The following is a 17,500-nucleotide window of genomic DNA, read 5'->3' on the forward strand; positions in this document are numbered from 1 at the left end:
TCATAGTTTATAGTTTCATAGTTTAGTTTAATAGTTTATAGTTTCATAGTTTATAGTTTCATAGTTTAGTTTCATAGTTTAGTTTCATAGTTCATAGTTTCATAGTTTATGGTTTCATAGTTTATAGTTTCATAGTTTAGTTTCATAGTTTAGTTTCATAGTTCATAGTTTCATAGTTTATAGTTTCATAGTTTAGTTTCATAGTTTAGTTTCATAGTTTAGTTTCATAGTTTATAGTTTCATAGTTTATAGTTTCATAGTTTTTAGTTTCATAGTTCATAGTTTAGTTTCATAGTTTAGTTTCATAGTTTCATAGTTCATAGTTTCATAGTTTAGTTTCATAGTTTATAGTTTCATAGTTTATAGTTTCATAGTTTAGTTTCATAGTTTCATAGTTTATAGTTTCATAGTTTATAGTTTCATAGTTTAGTTTCATAGTTTAGTTACAAAGTTTAGTTTCATAGTTTAGTTACATAGTTTAGTTTCAAAGTTAAGTTTTCATAGTTTTTAGTTTCATAGTTTATAGTTCCATAGTTTATAGTTTAATAGTTTAGTTTCATAGTTTAGTTTCATAGTCCATAGTTTTATAGTTTCATAGTTTAGTTTAAAAGTTTAGTTTCATAGTTTGTAGTTCATATTTTATAGTTTCATAGTTTCGTTTCATAGTTTATAGTTTCATACTTCATAGTTTAGTTTCATATTTTATAGTTTCATAGTTTAGTTTCATAGTTTAGTTTCATAGTTTAGTTTCATAGTTCATAGTTTCATAGTTTATAGTTTCATAGTTTAGTTTCAAAGTTTAGTTTCATAGTTTGTAGTTCATATTTTATAGTTTCATAGTTTCGTTTCATAGTTTATAGTTTCATACTTCATAGTTTAGTTTCATAGTTTATAGTTTCATAGTTTAGTTTCATAGTTTCATAGTTTATAGTTTAATAGTTTATAGTTTAGTTTCATAGTTTAGTTTCATAGTTTAGTTTCATAGTTTATAGTTTCATAGTTTAGTTTAATAGTTTATAGTTTCATAGTTTATAGTTTCATAGTTTAGTTTCATAGTTTAGTTTCATAGTTCATAGTTTCATAGTTTATGGTTTCATAGTTTATAGTTTCATAGTTTAGTTTCATAGTTTAGTTTCATAGTTCATAGTTTCATAGTTTATAGTTTCATAGTTTAGTTTCATAGTTTAGTTTCATAGTTTAGTTTCATAGTTTATAGTTTCATAGTTTATAGTTTCATAGTTTTTAGTTTCATAGTTCATAGTTTAGTTTCATAGTTTAGTTTCATAGTTTCATAGTTCATAGTTTCATAGTTTAGTTTCATAGTTTATAGTTTCATAGTTTATAGTTTCATAGTTTAGTTTCATAGTTTCATAGTTTATAGTTTCATAGTTTATAGTTTCATAGTTTAGTTTCATAGTTTAGTTACAAAGTTTAGTTTCATAGTTTAGTTACATAGTTTAGTTTCAAAGTTAAGTTTTCATAGTTTTTAGTTTCATAGTTTATAGTTCCATAGTTTATAGTTTAATAGTTTAGTTTCATAGTTTAGTTTCATAGTCCATAGTTTTATAGTTTCATAGTTTAGTTTAATAGTTTATAGTTTCATAGTTTAGTTTCATAGTCACTTTCATAGTCACTTAGGCAGTCACTTAGTCAGTCACTCAGGAGCAAGAGGAGCTACCTGGGACAGCTCAACGACCCACACAGAGTGGGCCTCATCGTGAGTGTCTTAGTCACTTAGTTAGTCACTCAGTCACTTAGTCAGTCACTCAGTCACTTAGTTAGTCACTCAGTTAGTCATTCACTTAGTCAGTCAGTCACTCAGTTAGTCACTTAGTCAGTCACTCAGTCACTCAGGAGCAAGAGGAGCTACCTGGGACAGCTCAACGACCCACACAGAGTGGGCCTCATCGTGAGTCTTAGTCACTCAGTCACTTAGTCACTTAGTTAGTCAGTCACTCAGTCACTCAGTCACTCAGTCAGTCACTCAGTCAGTCACTCAGTCACTCAGTCAGTCACTCAGGAGCAAGAGGAGCTACCTGGGACAGCTCAACGACCCACACAGAGTGGGCCTCATCGTGAGTGTCTTAGTCACCTAGTTAGTCACTTAGTTAGTCACTTAGTCACTCAGTCACTTAGTCAGTCAGTCACTCAGTCACTCAGTCAGTCACTCAGTTAGTCACTTAGTCAGTCACTCAGTCACTTAGTCAGTCACTCAGTCACTTAGTCAGTTACTCAGTTAGTCACTCAGTTAGTCACTTAGTCAGTCACTCAGTCACTCAGGAGCAAGAGGAGCTACCTGGGACAGCTCAACGACCCACACAGAGTGGGCCTCATCGTGAGTGTCTTAGTCACTTAGTTAGTCACTCAGTCAGTCAGTCACTCGGTCAGTCACTCAGTCAGTCACTTATTTAGTCACTCAGCAGCAAGAGGAGCTACCTGGGACAGCTCAACGACCCACACAGAGCGGGCCTCATCGTGAGTGTCTTCGTCACTTAGTTAGTCACTCATTTAGTTAGTCACTTAGTTAGTCACTTTGTTAGTCAGTCACTCAGTTAGTCACTTAGTCACTCAGTCAGTCACTCAGGAGCAAGAGGAGCTACCTGGGACAGCTCAACGACCCTCACAGAGTGGGCCTCATCGTGAGTGTCTTAGTCACTTAGTCACCTAGTCAGTCACTTAGTCACTTAGTTAGTCACTTAGTCAGTCACTTAGTCACTTAGTTAGTCAGTCAGTCACGTAGTCACTTAGTTAGTCACTTAGTCAGTCACTCAGTCAGTCACTCGCTTAGTCACTCAGTCAGTCACTTAGTCACTCAGTTAGTCACCTAGTCACTCAGTCAGTCACTCAGTCACTCAGTCACTGAGTGACTGAGTGACTGAGCGAGGAGCAAGAGGAGCTACCTGGGACAGCTCAACGACCCCCTCAGAGTGGGCCTCATCGTGAGTGTCTTAGTTAGTCAGTTAGTCACCTAGTCCGTCACTCAGTCACTTAGTTAGTCACTTAGTCAGTCAGTCACTCAGTCAGTCACTCAGCAGCAAGAGGAGCTACCTGGGACAGCTCAACGACCCACACAGAGTGGGCCTCATCGTGAGTATCTTTGTCACTCAGTCACTCAGTCAGTCACTTAGTCAATCAGTCAGTCACTCTGTTAGTCACTTAGTCAGTCAGTTAATCACTCAGTCAGTCACTCAGTCACTTAGTCACTCAGTCAGTCACTTAATTAGTCAGTCACTTAGTCAGTCACTCACTCAGCCACTTTGTCAGTCACGTAGTTAGTCAGTCAGTCACCCACTTAGTCACTCACTTAGTAACTCAGTCAGGCACTCAGTAACTCGGTCAGTAGCTCAGTCAGTCACTCAGTCACTCACCTTGACTGCACCCGGGCATCGATCAGCCTCCCATTGTATCTGTACCAGATGGAAATTCCTTCGGTATTCCTATTGAAAGCTTCACGAACTACGTGGTCAAAATAGATGTTAAATAATGTGGGAGCCAGAGGACATCCCTGTCGCACCCCAAGGTGTACAGGGAATGGCTCTGACTCCCGGCCACGTAGTTTTACCCGGGCCCGCTCACCATCATGAAGGTCCTTAATGATCGTGAGCAGAGGGTCAGGTACTCCAAAAGCACGAAGAACAACCCAGAGCCCAGGTTTACTGATGGTATCATAGGCCTTAACCAGGTCAATAAAGCAGAGATGTAGGTCTTGTTGGAATTCCCTACACCTCTGCTGTAGCAGACGGACAGAAAATATGGCATCTGTGCAGGACCGCCCTTTCCTGAAACCGCATTGGGGCTCCGCAAGCCTCTCCTCAGCGTGCCTGGCAAGGCGATGTTGAATAATCCTTGCCAGGACCTTTCCCGGCACACTAAGGAGTGAGATGCCCCTGTAGTTGTTACAGTCTGTGCGGTCCCCCTTCTTAAAGAGGGGGACCACCAGGGCATCCTTCCAATCCTGCGGAACCCGTCCAGTGGTCCAGATTGTTGTTATGATGTCATATAGGGCAGTCTGTGCACAAACGCCACCCTCCCTCAGCATTTCGCTTGGGAGATCATCTCTGCCCGGTGCCTTTTCTGGTCTCAGACTCTGGATCGCCTTCAGTACTTCCTCAACAGATGGCACCTCAGCCAGCCACTCACAGGGGGTGACTTCTTCCAACATTTGAGGCACCGCAGCCTCAGCAGGGTCATCCCCACTTTGTCCCATGTTATCCAGGCTGAGGGATTTCCCCTCCTCCTGGATCTCACAGAAATGCTCAGCAAATCTGCAAACCTGTTCCTGGGGGTCGGAGATTGGATCACCGTTTTTTCCCCTAATGATAGTAATAGGTGTGGTGCTGCAGGTTACTTTTTTGATGGAGTTGAATAGAGATTTGTGATCGCGGGCCACTGAGGCAGACTCCATCTCCTCAGCAACCCATGACCACCACCCATCCTTGCAGCGCCTCACGGTTCTCCAAATCTCCCAGCGAAGGCTGCGGTAAGCCTCCTCATTCTCTGACGTGGGATTCTGTAGCCGATGACAGTGGGCCTGTCGCTTTTTCTCAGCCAGCCTGAATACCTCCTCTGTCAGCCAGGGTCTCTGGGGAGGTCTGGAGCGTGTACCCAAGGCAGCCATTGCAGCTGCATGAGTCACAGTCCTAAACCTCCCCATTTACCCTCGACATCAGGAGGAGTGGGGGGACGATGCCAACTACAGCCGCAAGCGACGTTGAAATTCTCGCTTGCAACTTTCATCAGCTAGCTGAGACCATGCCACTAAGGATTTGAATGGGGTCCTGGGTGTACACCCACCACCGGAGTGGAAGAATGGCAGGCGCATCTTACAGATGACTAGTCGACGGTCAGAGGGCAGATCAGCTCCACGGTAGGTCCTGGTATCAAGGACATGGGCTAGCATCCGCTGGTCCGTCACTATGTAGTCCAGCAGATGTTCTTGCTTGGACCCGGCATGTATCCATGATGTGTGGATGCGCTGATGCCGGAACAGTGTGTTGGTAATTACAAGCCCATGGGCTGCACAAAAATCTAGCAGCCTCCTACCGTTGTTATTGAGCTGATCTGGCCCATGCCTTCCAATCACTCCAGACCAGGTGCCAGCATCATGACCAATCTGGTGCATTGAAGTCACCCAACAAGATGACTCTATCCCGAGGGGCCACTTTAGCCAGCACGTGTGACAGGAGGTCATAAAAGGCATCTGACTCATCGGCCTTGCCTGAATCCCTCCACGGATGTTCGTCTTCAGTGGGGACATAAGTAACCACGACCACCATTCCTCGCCTCTGGTTGATGGGAAGGCGAGCCCAAAGTAGCCATGGACTTACAGCTTCCCACACCTCACCGCCACGCTCCCACGCCCCCTTCATTCTTTTGCTCAGAAGAAGAGCCACTCCCTGTTGTTTGGCAGTCTCCTGCCCCGAGTAGAGGACTGTCCACCCCTCATGGTGGCAGGAGCCAGAGCCGGTCCACCAGACCTCCTGAATACCACAGAGATCCAGGCCGTACCGGTCCAGCTCCGACAGAGGAGTGGCAGCCTCTCCTCCGCAGTGAGCGTTCGAACATTCCACGTGGCCACCTGTAGTGGTTTTTGTTGTTCCTGGAGGAGCCCTGAGGTTAAGGATTCAGTCTCCTGGCTCCGCCAAATGGGGTTTGGCCAGGAGACGTCATAGACCCCTGTCCCCCCGGGGCCTCCGGCACAAGCTTATTAATCCAATTTTTCTGTCGTGGTTTAGCGGTTATTTATTGAAGGTGGAGGTGTTACCAGCCCCTTGCACCCGTCCAGAGCCCCCATTAAGCCCCTGTGGTGGTCACAGACGCCACGAGGGGAGGAGCCAATCGGAATTGGCCCTCCCCCCACAGCACTGTCCACGACAGAGTTGCCCGTCTGGCACCACGAGGAGCTAGGCGGTTGTTTTGCCGGTCATAGTGACTGAGTGTATAAGTGACTGAGTGTATGAGTGAGTGAGTGAGTGGGTGTATGAGTGACTGAGTGTATGAGTGACTGAGTGTATTAGTGAGTGTTGGAGTGAGTGAATGACTGACTGAGCGACTGACTGAGTGACTGACTGAGCGACTGACTGACTGACTAAGCGATTTCCCTGCCCGGCCTCCACCAGTGCCCTCTCGACTTCCCGCTCTGGACTTGACCCTCTCCTCACCACCACCACTACCACCACTACCACTACCACCACCACTACCACCACTACCACCACCACTACCACCACTACCACGACCACCACTACCACCACCATCACTACCACCACTACCACCACCTCTACTACCACCACTACCACCACTACTACCACTACCACCACTACCACCACCACTACTACCACCACCACTACCACCACTACCACCATCACTACCACCACTACCACCACCACTACCACCACCACTACCACCACTACCACCACTACCACCACCACTACCACCACCACTACCACCACTACCACCACCACCACCACTACCACCACCACTACCACCACCACTCCCATCACCACTACCACCACCACTACCACCACTACCACCGCTACCACTACTACCACCACTACCACCACCACTACCTCCACCACTACCACTGCCAACACTACCACCACCACTACCACCACCATCACTACCACCACCTCTACCACCACCTCTACTACCACCACTACCACCACTACCACCACCACCACTACCACCACTACCGCCACCACCATCACTACCACCACTACCACCACCTCTACCACCACCACTACCACCACTACTACTACCACCACAACCACCACCACTACCACCACCACTACCACCACCAAAACACCACTACCACCACTACCACCACCACTACCACCACCACCACCACTACCACCACCACTACCACCACCACTCCCATCACCACTACCACCACCACTACCACCACTACCACCACTACCACCGCTACCACTACTACCACCACTACCACCACCACTACCACCACCACTACCACTGCCACCACTACCACCACCACTACCACCACCATCACTACCACCACCTCTACCACCACCTCTACTACCACCACTACCACCACTACCACCACCACCACTACCACCACTACCGCCACCACCATCACTACCACCACTACCACCACCTCTACCACCACCACCACCACTACCACCACTACTACTACCACCACAACCACCACCACTACCACCACCACTACCACCACCACAACACCACTGCCACCACTACCACCACCACTACCACCACTACCACCACCACTACCACCACTACCACCACCATTACCACTACTACCACGACCACCACTACCACCACCATCACTACCACCACTACCACCACCTCTACTACCACCACTACCCCCACTACTACCACTACCGCCACTACCACCACCACTACTACCACCACCACTACCACCACTACCACCATCACTACCACCACTACCACCACCACTACTACCACCACCACTACTACCACAACCACTACCACCACCACTACTACCACCACCACTACCACCACCACCACTACCACCACCACCACTACCACCACCACCACTACCACCACCACTACCACCACCACCACTACCACCACCACTACCACCACCACCACTACCACCACCACTACCACCACCCCTACCACCACTACCACCACCACTACCACCACCTTCTGCCTGTGCCGTGTGTAGGATGACCCGGCCATGGTGCGCTGGCAGTACGCGCGGACTCACAACGTCTACCCAAACTTCCGCCCCACCGCAAAGACGTCGCTCCTGGGGCTGCTGATGAGTGTGGTGCCTATCGTGGGTCTGACTGTGTTCTTCTACAGGGACAGGGTGAGTCACTCACTCAGTCACTCACTCAGTCACTCAGTCACTCACTGAGTCAGTCACTCACTCAGTCAGTCAGTCACTCAGTCAGTCACTCAGTCAGTCACTCAGTCAGTCACTCACTCAGTCACTCAGTCAGTCACTCACTCAGTCAGTCAGTCACTCAGTCACTCAGTCAGTCACTCATTCACTCAGTCAGTCAGTCACTCAGTCACTCAGTCAGTCACTCATTCACTCAGTCACTCACTCAGTCACTCATACACTCACTCATACACTCACTCACTCATACACTCACTCACACACTCACTCACTCATACACTCACTCATACACTCACTCATACACTCACTCATACACTCACTCAGTCACTCACTCAGTCACTCATTCAGTCACTCATTCACTCACTCAGTCACTTAGTCACTCACTCACCCACTCAGTCACTCACTCACTCAATCACTCAGTCACTCACTCAGTCACTCACTCATACACTCACTCATACACTCACTCATAGACTCATTCACTCATACACTCACTCACTCAGTCACTCAGTCACACACTCAGTCACTCAGTCACTCACTCATGATCAAGGTGGTTCCCATCGTCCCCATGTTGACGTGTCTCTGTGTGTCTGTGTGTGTGTCTGTGTGTGTGTTTGTGTGTGTGTGTGTCTGTGTGTGTGTCTGTGTGTGTGTCTGTGTGTCTGTGTGTGTAACAGAAGAAGACCGTCGCCGCCATTGAGAGCGGCTCAGCCGACCGCACGTTCAAGATGTACGGCTGAAGCCGGCCTCCCCCACTCCGTCCACACGCGTGTCCCACCCCTCCCCCCTTGTCCACACGCGTGTCCCACCCCTCCCCCCTTGTCCACACGCGTGTCCCACCACACCCTTGTCCACACGCGTGTCCCACCACTCCCCCCTTGTCCACACGCGTGTCCCACCACACCTTTGTCCACACGCGTGTCCGACCCCCGCTTGCGTGTGATGCGAGCTTCCTGCTCCTGCCGGCTGTTGGTCGTCTTCGTCGTGTGAATGGCAATAAAACAACGCCACCCGTCTCTACCGTCTCTACTGTCTCTACTGTCTCTGTTGTCTCTACTGTGTCTACTGTGTGTCTACTGTGTGTCTCCTGTGTCTCTACTGTCTCTACCGTGTCTCTACTGTGTGTCTACTGTGTCTACTGTGTCTCTACTGTCTCTACCGTGTATACTGTGTGTCTACTGTCTCTACTGTGTCTCTACTGTGTGTCTACTGTGTCTACTGTGTGTATGTTGTCTCTACTGTGTCTCTACCGTGTATACTGTGTCTCTACTGTGTCTCTACTGTGTCTCTACCGTCTCTACTGTGTCTCTACTGTGTCTCTACTGTGTCTACTGTGTGTCTCCTGTGTCTCTACCGTGTCTCCTGTGTCTCTACTGTCTCTACCGTGTGTCTACTGTGTGTCTACGTTGTGTGTCTATGTTGTCTCTACTGTGTCTACTGTGTCTACCGTGTCTCTACTGTGTGTCTCCTGTGTCTCTACTGTGTCTACTGTGTCTACTGTGTCTCCTGTGTCTCTACTGTCTCTACCGTGTCTCCTGTGTCTCTACCGTGTATACTGTGTCTACTGTGTCTCTACTGTGTATACTGTGTCTCTACTGTGTCTCTACCATGTCTCTACCGTGTATACTGTGTCTCTACTGTGTCTACTGTGTCTCTACCGTGTATACTGTGTCTCTACTGTGTGTCTACTGTGTCTCTACCGTGTATACTGTGTCTCTACTGTGTGTCTACTGTGTCTCTACCGTGTATACTGTGTCTCTACTGTGTGTCTACTGTGTCTCTACTGTGTGTCTACTGTGTCTACTGTGTGTATACTGTGTGTCTACTGTGTGTATACTGTGTCTACTGTGTGTATACTGTGTGTCTACTGTGTCTCTACTGTGTGTCTACTGTCTATGTTGTTGTCTCTACTGTGTGTCTACTGTGTCTACTGTGTCTCTACTGTGTCTCTACCGTGTATACTGTGTCTCTACTGTGTCTCTACTGTGTCTCTACTGTGTCTACTGTGTCTCTACTGTGTGTCTACTGTGTGTCTACCGTGTATACTGTGTCTCTACTGTGTCTCTACCGTGTATACTGTGTCTCTACTGTGTCTCTACTGTGTCTCTACTGTGTCTCTACCGTGTATAGTGTCTCTACTGTGTCTCTACTGTGTCTCTACTGTGTTTCTACCGTGTATACTGTGTCTATGTTGTGTCTACTGTGTCTACCGTGTATACTGTGTATACTGTGTGTCTCCTGTTTCTACCGTGTCTCTACTGTCTGTTGTTGTGTCTCCTGTGTGTCTACTGTGTCTCTACTGTGTGTCTACTGTGTGTATGTTGTGTCTACTGTGTCTACTGTGTGTCTACTGTGTCTCTACTGTATCTCTACTGTGTCTCTACTGTGTGTCTACTGTGTGTCTACGTTGTGTATACTGTGTCTCTACTGTGTCTATGTTGTTGTGTCTACTGTGTGTCTACCGTGTATACTGTGTCTCTACTGTGTCTCTACCGTGTCTACTGTGTCTCTACTGTGTCTATGTTGTGTCTACGTTGTGTGTCTCCTGTGTGTCTCTACTGTGTCTCTACCGTGTCTCCTGTGTGTCTACTGTCTCTACCGTGTATACTGTGTGTCTACTGTGTCTACTGTGTGTCTACTGTGTCTCTACTGTGTCTCTACCGTGTCTCTACTGTGTGTCTATGTTGTGTCTACTGTGTATACTGTGTCTCTACTGTGTCTCTACTGTGTCTCTACCGTGTATACTGTGTCTCTACTGTGTCTCTACTGTGTCTCTACCGTGTATACTGTGTGTCCTGTGTGTCTACTGTGTCTACTGTGTGTCTACTGTGTCTCTACTGTGTCTACTGTGTCTACTGTCTCTGCCGTGTATACTGTGTGTCTACTGTTTCTATGTTGTGTCTACTGTGTCTACTGTGTCTATGTTGTGTCTACTGTGTCTATGTTGTGTCTACTGTGTCTATGTTGTGTCTACTGTGTCTATGTTGTGTCTACTGTGTCTATGTTGTGTCTACTGTGTCTATGTTGTGTCTATGTTGTGTCTACTGTGCCTATGTTGTGTCTACTGTGTCTATGTTGTGTCTACTGTGTCTATGTTGTGTCTACTGTGTCTACTGTGTCTATGTTGTGTCTACTGTGTCTATGTTGTGTCTACTGTGTCTATGTTGTGTCTACTGTGTCTATGTTGTGTCTATGTTGTGTCTACTGTGTCTATGTTGTGTCTACTGTGTCTATGTTGTGTCTACTGTGTCTATGTTGTGTCTATGTTGTGTCTACTGTGTCTATGTTGTGTCTACTGTGTCTATGTTGTGTCTGCTGTGTCTATGTTGTGTCTACTGTGTCTACGTTGTGTCTACTGTGTCTATGTTGTGTCTATGTTGTGTCTACGTTGTGTCTATGTTGTGTCTACTGTGTCTACGTAGTGTCTACTGTGTCTATGTTGTGTCTATGTTGTGTCTACGTTGTGTCTATGTTGTGTCTACTGTGTCTACGTTGTGTCTACTGTGTCTATGTTGTGTATATGTTGTGTCTACGTTGTGTCTATGTTGTGTCTACTGTGTCTATGTTGTGTCTACTGTGTCTATGTTGTGTCTACTGTGTCTATGTAGTGTCTACTGTGTCTATGTTGTGTCTACTGTGTCTATGTTGTGTCTACTGTGTCTATGTTGTGTCTACTGTGTCTATGTTGTGTCTACTGTGTCTCCTGTGTGTCTATGTTGTGTCTACGTTGTGTCTACTGTGTCTATGTTGTCTCTATGTTGTGTCTACTGTGTCTATGTTGTGTCTACTGTGTCTACTGTGTCTATGTAGTGTCTACTGTGTCTATGTTGTGTCTACTGTGTCTACGTTGTGTCTACTGTGTCTATGTTGTGTCTACTGTGTCTACGTTGTGTCTACTGTGTCTATGTTGTGTCTACTGTGTCTCTACTGTGTCTCTACCGTGTCTCCTGTGTGTCTACTGTGTCTATGTTGTGTGTCTACTGTGTCTATGTTGTGTCTACTGTGTCTACTGTGTGTCTATGTTGTTGTGTCTACTGTCTCCTGTGTGTCTACTGTCTATGTTGTTGTGTCTACTGTGTGTCTACGTTGTGTCTACTGTGTCTCTACTGTGTCTCTACTGTGTCTATGTTGTGTCTACTGTGTCTATGTTGTGTCTACTGTGTCTATGTTGTGTCTACTGTGTCTATGTTGTGTCTACTGTGTCTACTGTGTCTATGTTGTGTCTACTGTGTCTATGTTGTGTCTACTGTGTCTATGTTGTGTCTACTGTGTCTATGTTGTGTCTATGTTGTGTCTACTGTGTCTATGTTGTGTCTACTGTGTCTATGTTGTGTCTACTGTGTCTATGTTGTGTCTACTGTGTCTATGTTGTGTCTACTGTGTCTATGTTGTGTCTACTGTGTCTATGTTGTGTCTATGTTGTGTCTACTGTGTCTATGTTGTGTCTACTGTGTCTATGTTGTGTCTACTGTGTCTATGTTGTGTCTACTGTGTCTATGTTGTGTCTATGTTGTGTCTATGTTGTGTCTATGTTGTGTCTACTGTGTCTATGTTGTGTCTACTGTGTCTATGTTGTGTCTATGTTGTGTCTACTGTGTCTATGTTGTGTCTATGTTGTGTCTACTGTGTCTATGTTGTGTCTACTGTGTCTATGTTGTGTCTACTGTGTCTATGTTGTGTCTACTGTGTCTATGTTGTGTCTATGTTGTGTCTACTGTGTCTATGTTGTGTCTACTGTGTCTATGTTGTGTCTACTGTGTCTACGTTTTGTCTACTGTGTCTATGTTGTGTCTACGTTGTCTATGTTGTGTCTATGTTGTGTCTACTGTGTCTATGTTGTGTCTATGTTGTGTCTACTGTGTCTATGTTGTGTCTATGTTGTGTCTACTGTGTCTATGTTGTGTCTACTGTGTCTATGTTGTGTCTACTGTGTCTATGTTGTGTCTATGTTGTGTCTACTGTCTATGTTGTGTCTACTGTGTCTATGTTGTGTCTACTGTGTCTATGTTGTGTCTACGTTGTCTATGTTGTGTCTACTGTGTCTATGTTGTGTCTACTGTGTCTATGTTGTGTCTACTGTGTCTATGTTGTGTCTACTGTGTCTATGTTGTGTCTACTGTCTCTGTGTCTATGTTGTGTCTACTGTGTCTATGTTGTGTCTACTGTGTCTATGTTGTGTCTACTGTCTCTACTGTGTCTATGTTGCGTCTCCCCCGCCGTGTCACTGGGGGAGAGACAAAGGCGGCCGGCGTGGTGGTGCTGGTGGCCACCCCCTCTGTGTGTAGCCACAGTGCCGGTAGCCTTCATTGGTGCTGCTCACAACTAACAGCACTTGCCCCTACAGCCTGTTACAGTCTTTGTGTGGGTGGGTGGGTGGATGAGTGAGTGGGTGGATGAGTGGGTGGGTGAATGAGTGAGTGGGTGAATGAGTGAGTGGGTGAATGAGTGAGTGGGCGAATGAGTGAGTGGGTGAATGAGTGGGTGAGTGAATGAGTGGGTGGGTGAATTAGTGAGTGGGTGATTGAGTGAATGGGTGGATGAGTGGGTGATTGGGTGGGTGAGTGAGTGGGTGAATGAGTGGGTGGGTGAATGAGTGAGTGGGTGAATGAGTGGGTGAGTGAATGAGTCCGGCAAAACAACCGCCTACCTCCTCGCGGTGCCGGACGGGCAACTCTGTCGTGGACAGTGCTGTGGGGGGAGGTCCAATTTCGATTGGCTCCTCCCCTCATGGCATCTGTGTCCACCACAGGGGCTATACGGGGGCTCTGGACGGGTGCGAAGGGCTGGTAACCCCTCCACCTTCAAATAATTACCACTAAACCACGAGTTAAATTGAAATATGTAACTAATAAGCTTGTGCCGGAGGCCCCGGGGGGCCAGGCGTCTATGACGTCTCCTGGCCAAACCCCAATTGGTGGAGCCAGGAGATTGAATATCTACCCTCGGGGCTCCTCCAGAAACAACGAAAAGCCACTACGGGTGGCCACATGGAATGTTCGAACGCTCACCGCGGAGGAGAGGCTGCCACTCCTCTGTCGGGAGCTGGACCGGTACCGCCTGGATCTATGTGGCATTCAGGAGGTCCGGTGGACCGGCTCTGGCTCCTGCCACCATGAGGGGTGGACAGTCCTCTACTCGGGGCAGCAGACTGCCAAACAACAGGGTGTGGCTCTTCTTTTGAACAAAAGAATGAAAGGGGCGTGGGAGCGTGGTGGTGAGGTGTGGGAAGCTGTAAGCCCTAGGCTACTTTGGGCTCGCCTTCCCATCAACCGGAGGCGAGGAATGGTGGTCGTGGTTACTTATGCCCCCACTGAAGATGAACATCCGTGGAGGGATGCAGGCAAAGCCGATGAGTCAGATGCCTTCTATGACCTGTCACAGGTGCTGGCTAAAGTGGCCCCTCGGGATAGAGTAATCATGTTGGGTGACTTCAATGCCCGAGTTGGTCATGATGCTGGCACCTGGTCTGGAGTGATTGGAGGGCATTGGCCAGATCAGCTCAATAACAACGGTAGGAGGCTGCTAGATTTTTGTGCAGCCCATGGGCTTGTAATTACCAACACGCTGTTCCGGCACCAGCGCATCCACACAACATCATGGATGCATGCCGAATTCAAGAAAGAACATCTGCTGGACTACATAGTGACGGACCAGCGGATGCAAGCCCATGTCCTTGACACCAGGACCTACCGTGGAGCTGATCTGCCCTCTGACCATCGACTAGTCATCTGTAAGATGCGCCTGCCATTCTTCCACTCCGGTGGTGGGTGTACACCCAGGACCCCATTCCAACATAAAGTGGCCTGGTCTCAGTTATCTGATGAAAGTTGCAAGCGAGAATTTCATCATCGCTTGCGGCTGGGATTGGCATTCTCTGACTCCTCCTGATGTCGAGGGTAAATGGGCGAGGTTTAGGACTGTGACTCATGCAGCTGCAATGGCTGCTTTGGGTGCGCGGTCCAGACCTCCCCAGAGACCCTGGCTGACAGAGGAAGTGTTCACGATGGTTGAGAAAAAGCGACAGGCCCACTGTCATCGGCTACAGAATCCCACGTCAGAGAATGAGGAGGCTTACCGCAGCCTTCGCTCGGAGGTTCGGAGAGCCGTGAGGCGCTGCAAGGATGGGTGGTGGTCGCGGGTTGCTGAGGAGATGGGAGTCTGCCTCAGTGGCCCGTGATCACACATCTCTATTTAACTCCATCAAAAAAGTAACATGCAGCGCCACACCTATTACCATCATTAGGGGAAAAAACGGTGATCCAATCTCCGACCCCCAGGAACAGGTTTGCAGATTTGCTGAGCATTTCTGTGAGGTCCTGGGGGAGGGAAAATCCCTCAGCCAGGAAAACATCGTGGGACAAAGTGGGGATGACCCTGCAGAGGCTGCGGTGCCTCAAATAAAAGTGAGGATGACCCTGCTGAGGCTGCGGTGCCTCAAATATTGGAAGAAGTCACCCCCTGTGAGTGGCTGGCTGAGGTGCCATCTGTTGAGGAAGTACTGAGGGCGATCCGGAGTCTGAGACCAGGAAAGGCAGCGGGCAGAGATGATCTCCCAAGCGAAATGCTGAGGGAGAGTGGCGTTTGTGCACAGACTGCCCTACATGACATCATAACAACAGTCTGGACCACTAGACGGGTTCCGCAGGATTGGAAGGATGCCCTGGTGGTCCCCCTTTTTAAGAGGGGGGACCGCACAGACTGTAACAACTACAGGGGTATTTCACTCCTCAGTGTGCCGGGAAAGGTCCTGGCAAGGATTATTCAGCATCGTCTTGCCAGGCACGCGGAGGAGAGGCTTGCGGAGCCCCAATGCGGTTTCAGGAAAGGGCGGTCCTGCACAGATGCCATATTTTCTGTCCGTCTGCTACAGCAGAGGTGTAGGGAATTCCAAAAAGACCTACCTCTCTGCTTTATTGACCTGGTCAAGGCCTATGATACCATCAGTAGGCCTGGGCTCTGGGTTGTTCTTTGTGCTTTTGGAGTACCTGACCCTCTGCTCATGATCATTAAGGACCTTCATGATGGTGAGCGGGCCAGGGTAAAACTACGTGGCCGGAAGTCAGAGCCATTCCCTGTTAACCTTGGGGTGCGACAGGGATGTCCTCTGGCTCCCACATTATTTAATATCTATTTTGACCACGTAGTTCGTGAAGCCTTCGATAGCTGTACCGGGGGAATCTCCATATGGTACAGATATAATGGGAGGCTGATCGATGCCCGGGTGCGGTCAAGGGATGGCTCCCTATTGCTCAACCACGTTATGTTTGCTGATGATTTGGTAATAGCTGCTCATTCAGAAGAGGAGGTGGAGACGCTGCTGCTGAGACTGGAGCGTGCCACTAAGAGATGGTGCCTTACCATCAGCCCCACCAAAACTAAGCACCTGCCTGGGTATTTTGTACCATCGGACACTACACCCCCACAACTCCCAATCGGTGATGGGGAAGTTGTGGAGTGAGTGGAGATTTTCCCATACCTGGGCAGTGTGCTTATGACCAGCTCCAGTTTAACAGCAGAGGTCTCACTCCGAATCAGTCGAGCAGCAATATCTTTTCATCGGTTGCGTAACGCTGTGTGGAAGTTACCTGGTCTGTCGCTCCGCACTAAGCTTCAGGTCTTCTCGGCCACGGTCATTCCCTCCCTTCTCTACGCTTGCGAAACGTGGACCCCCCTAATGGAGCATCTTCGCCGGTTAGAAACATTTAGGCTGGCCTGCCTACGATCCATCCTGGGTTTAACCAGACTGGATTGTGTGAGGAGCTCACAAATCCTTGAAAGATCTGGGCAAGGTCCCATCGGTGAGCTCCTCCGGCGGGCAAGGCTGCGATGGCTGGGTCATGTAGCCCGCATGCCCAGCCAACGCATGCCGAAACAGCTTTTGTTCGGCCGGATTCAGGGGGCTAAACGGGCGTGGCACGGGCTAGAGAAGAGATGGAGTGATGTGGTACAGGAGGACGTGGAGCTGAGTGGACTTGCCGATGACTGGTACCAGCGGTGTCAAGATCGGCCTCTGTGGAGGAGGCTCGTGAAGGACGCTTCTGGGCAGTTGGAGGTAGTCGCCCTCCAACAACAACGGAGGGCGGAGGAGCGACGCTCAGAACAACGAGCGGAGCGCCGGGTGGCTAAAGCACAGCAGGTTGGCATAGTAAGGGGCACAGGTGGTGCATCAGCCAGTCATCTCAGTCATCTCAGTCAGTCGATCCGTGGCACCTGCTGGGTCTGCCCCGTGACCTCTTGCCAGCCGGCGTTCGACACTTCACGTGGCCTCAAGGTGCACATAGCCTGGCACAAGCGTCGTGGTGACGTCACCGCCACTTAGTGGTGAATGGCGGTTGTTGTTGTTGTTGAGTGAATGAGTGGGTGAGTGAATGAGTGGGTCTAAACGTCGTGATTGATTGATTTTATTTTAATATAATTTCATAGTATTTCTTTATGCGTGACTTTAACCGAAAAAAAACAATGAGTAAGGAAAGTCATTCAGATGCATAACAAACGCAAACCCACGGAAATCGGGAATTCCTTTATTGAACCGGGAGAATGAAATCGAAACCCAGCGAGCGAGAGACGTTAAGCTTGATCTCTTGTTTGCAAGGGACGGGGCTGGGTTTCAAAGGCAGCAACAACAACAACAACAAAATTGGCTTTAGAAAAGAAAAGAAAATA

General features: G+C 48.1%; 1 protein-coding gene across 1 annotated transcript; it reads left to right on the forward strand.

Moving 5' to 3' along the window:
* Positions 1-2,970: 2,970 nt before the first annotated feature.
* LOC142906997 (NADH dehydrogenase [ubiquinone] 1 beta subcomplex subunit 4-like) lies at positions 2,971-8,853 on the forward strand (the record flags this gene model as incomplete). The annotated part of the gene is made up of 3 exons (XM_076055891.1): positions 2,971-3,087; positions 7,661-7,807; positions 8,515-8,853. Coding segments are annotated over 3 exons (327 nt in total), but the record flags the coding sequence as incomplete, so codon positions are not given.
* Between the last annotated feature and the right edge of the window lie 8,647 nt (positions 8,854-17,500).

This window comes from Petromyzon marinus, chromosome 73 (genome assembly GCF_048934315.1).
Source record: "Petromyzon marinus isolate PM22_M1 ecotype Great Lakes invasive population chromosome 73, UKy_Petmar_22M1.pri1.0, whole genome shotgun sequence".
Taxonomy (NCBI): Eukaryota; Metazoa; Chordata; class Hyperoartia; order Petromyzontiformes; family Petromyzontidae; genus Petromyzon; species Petromyzon marinus.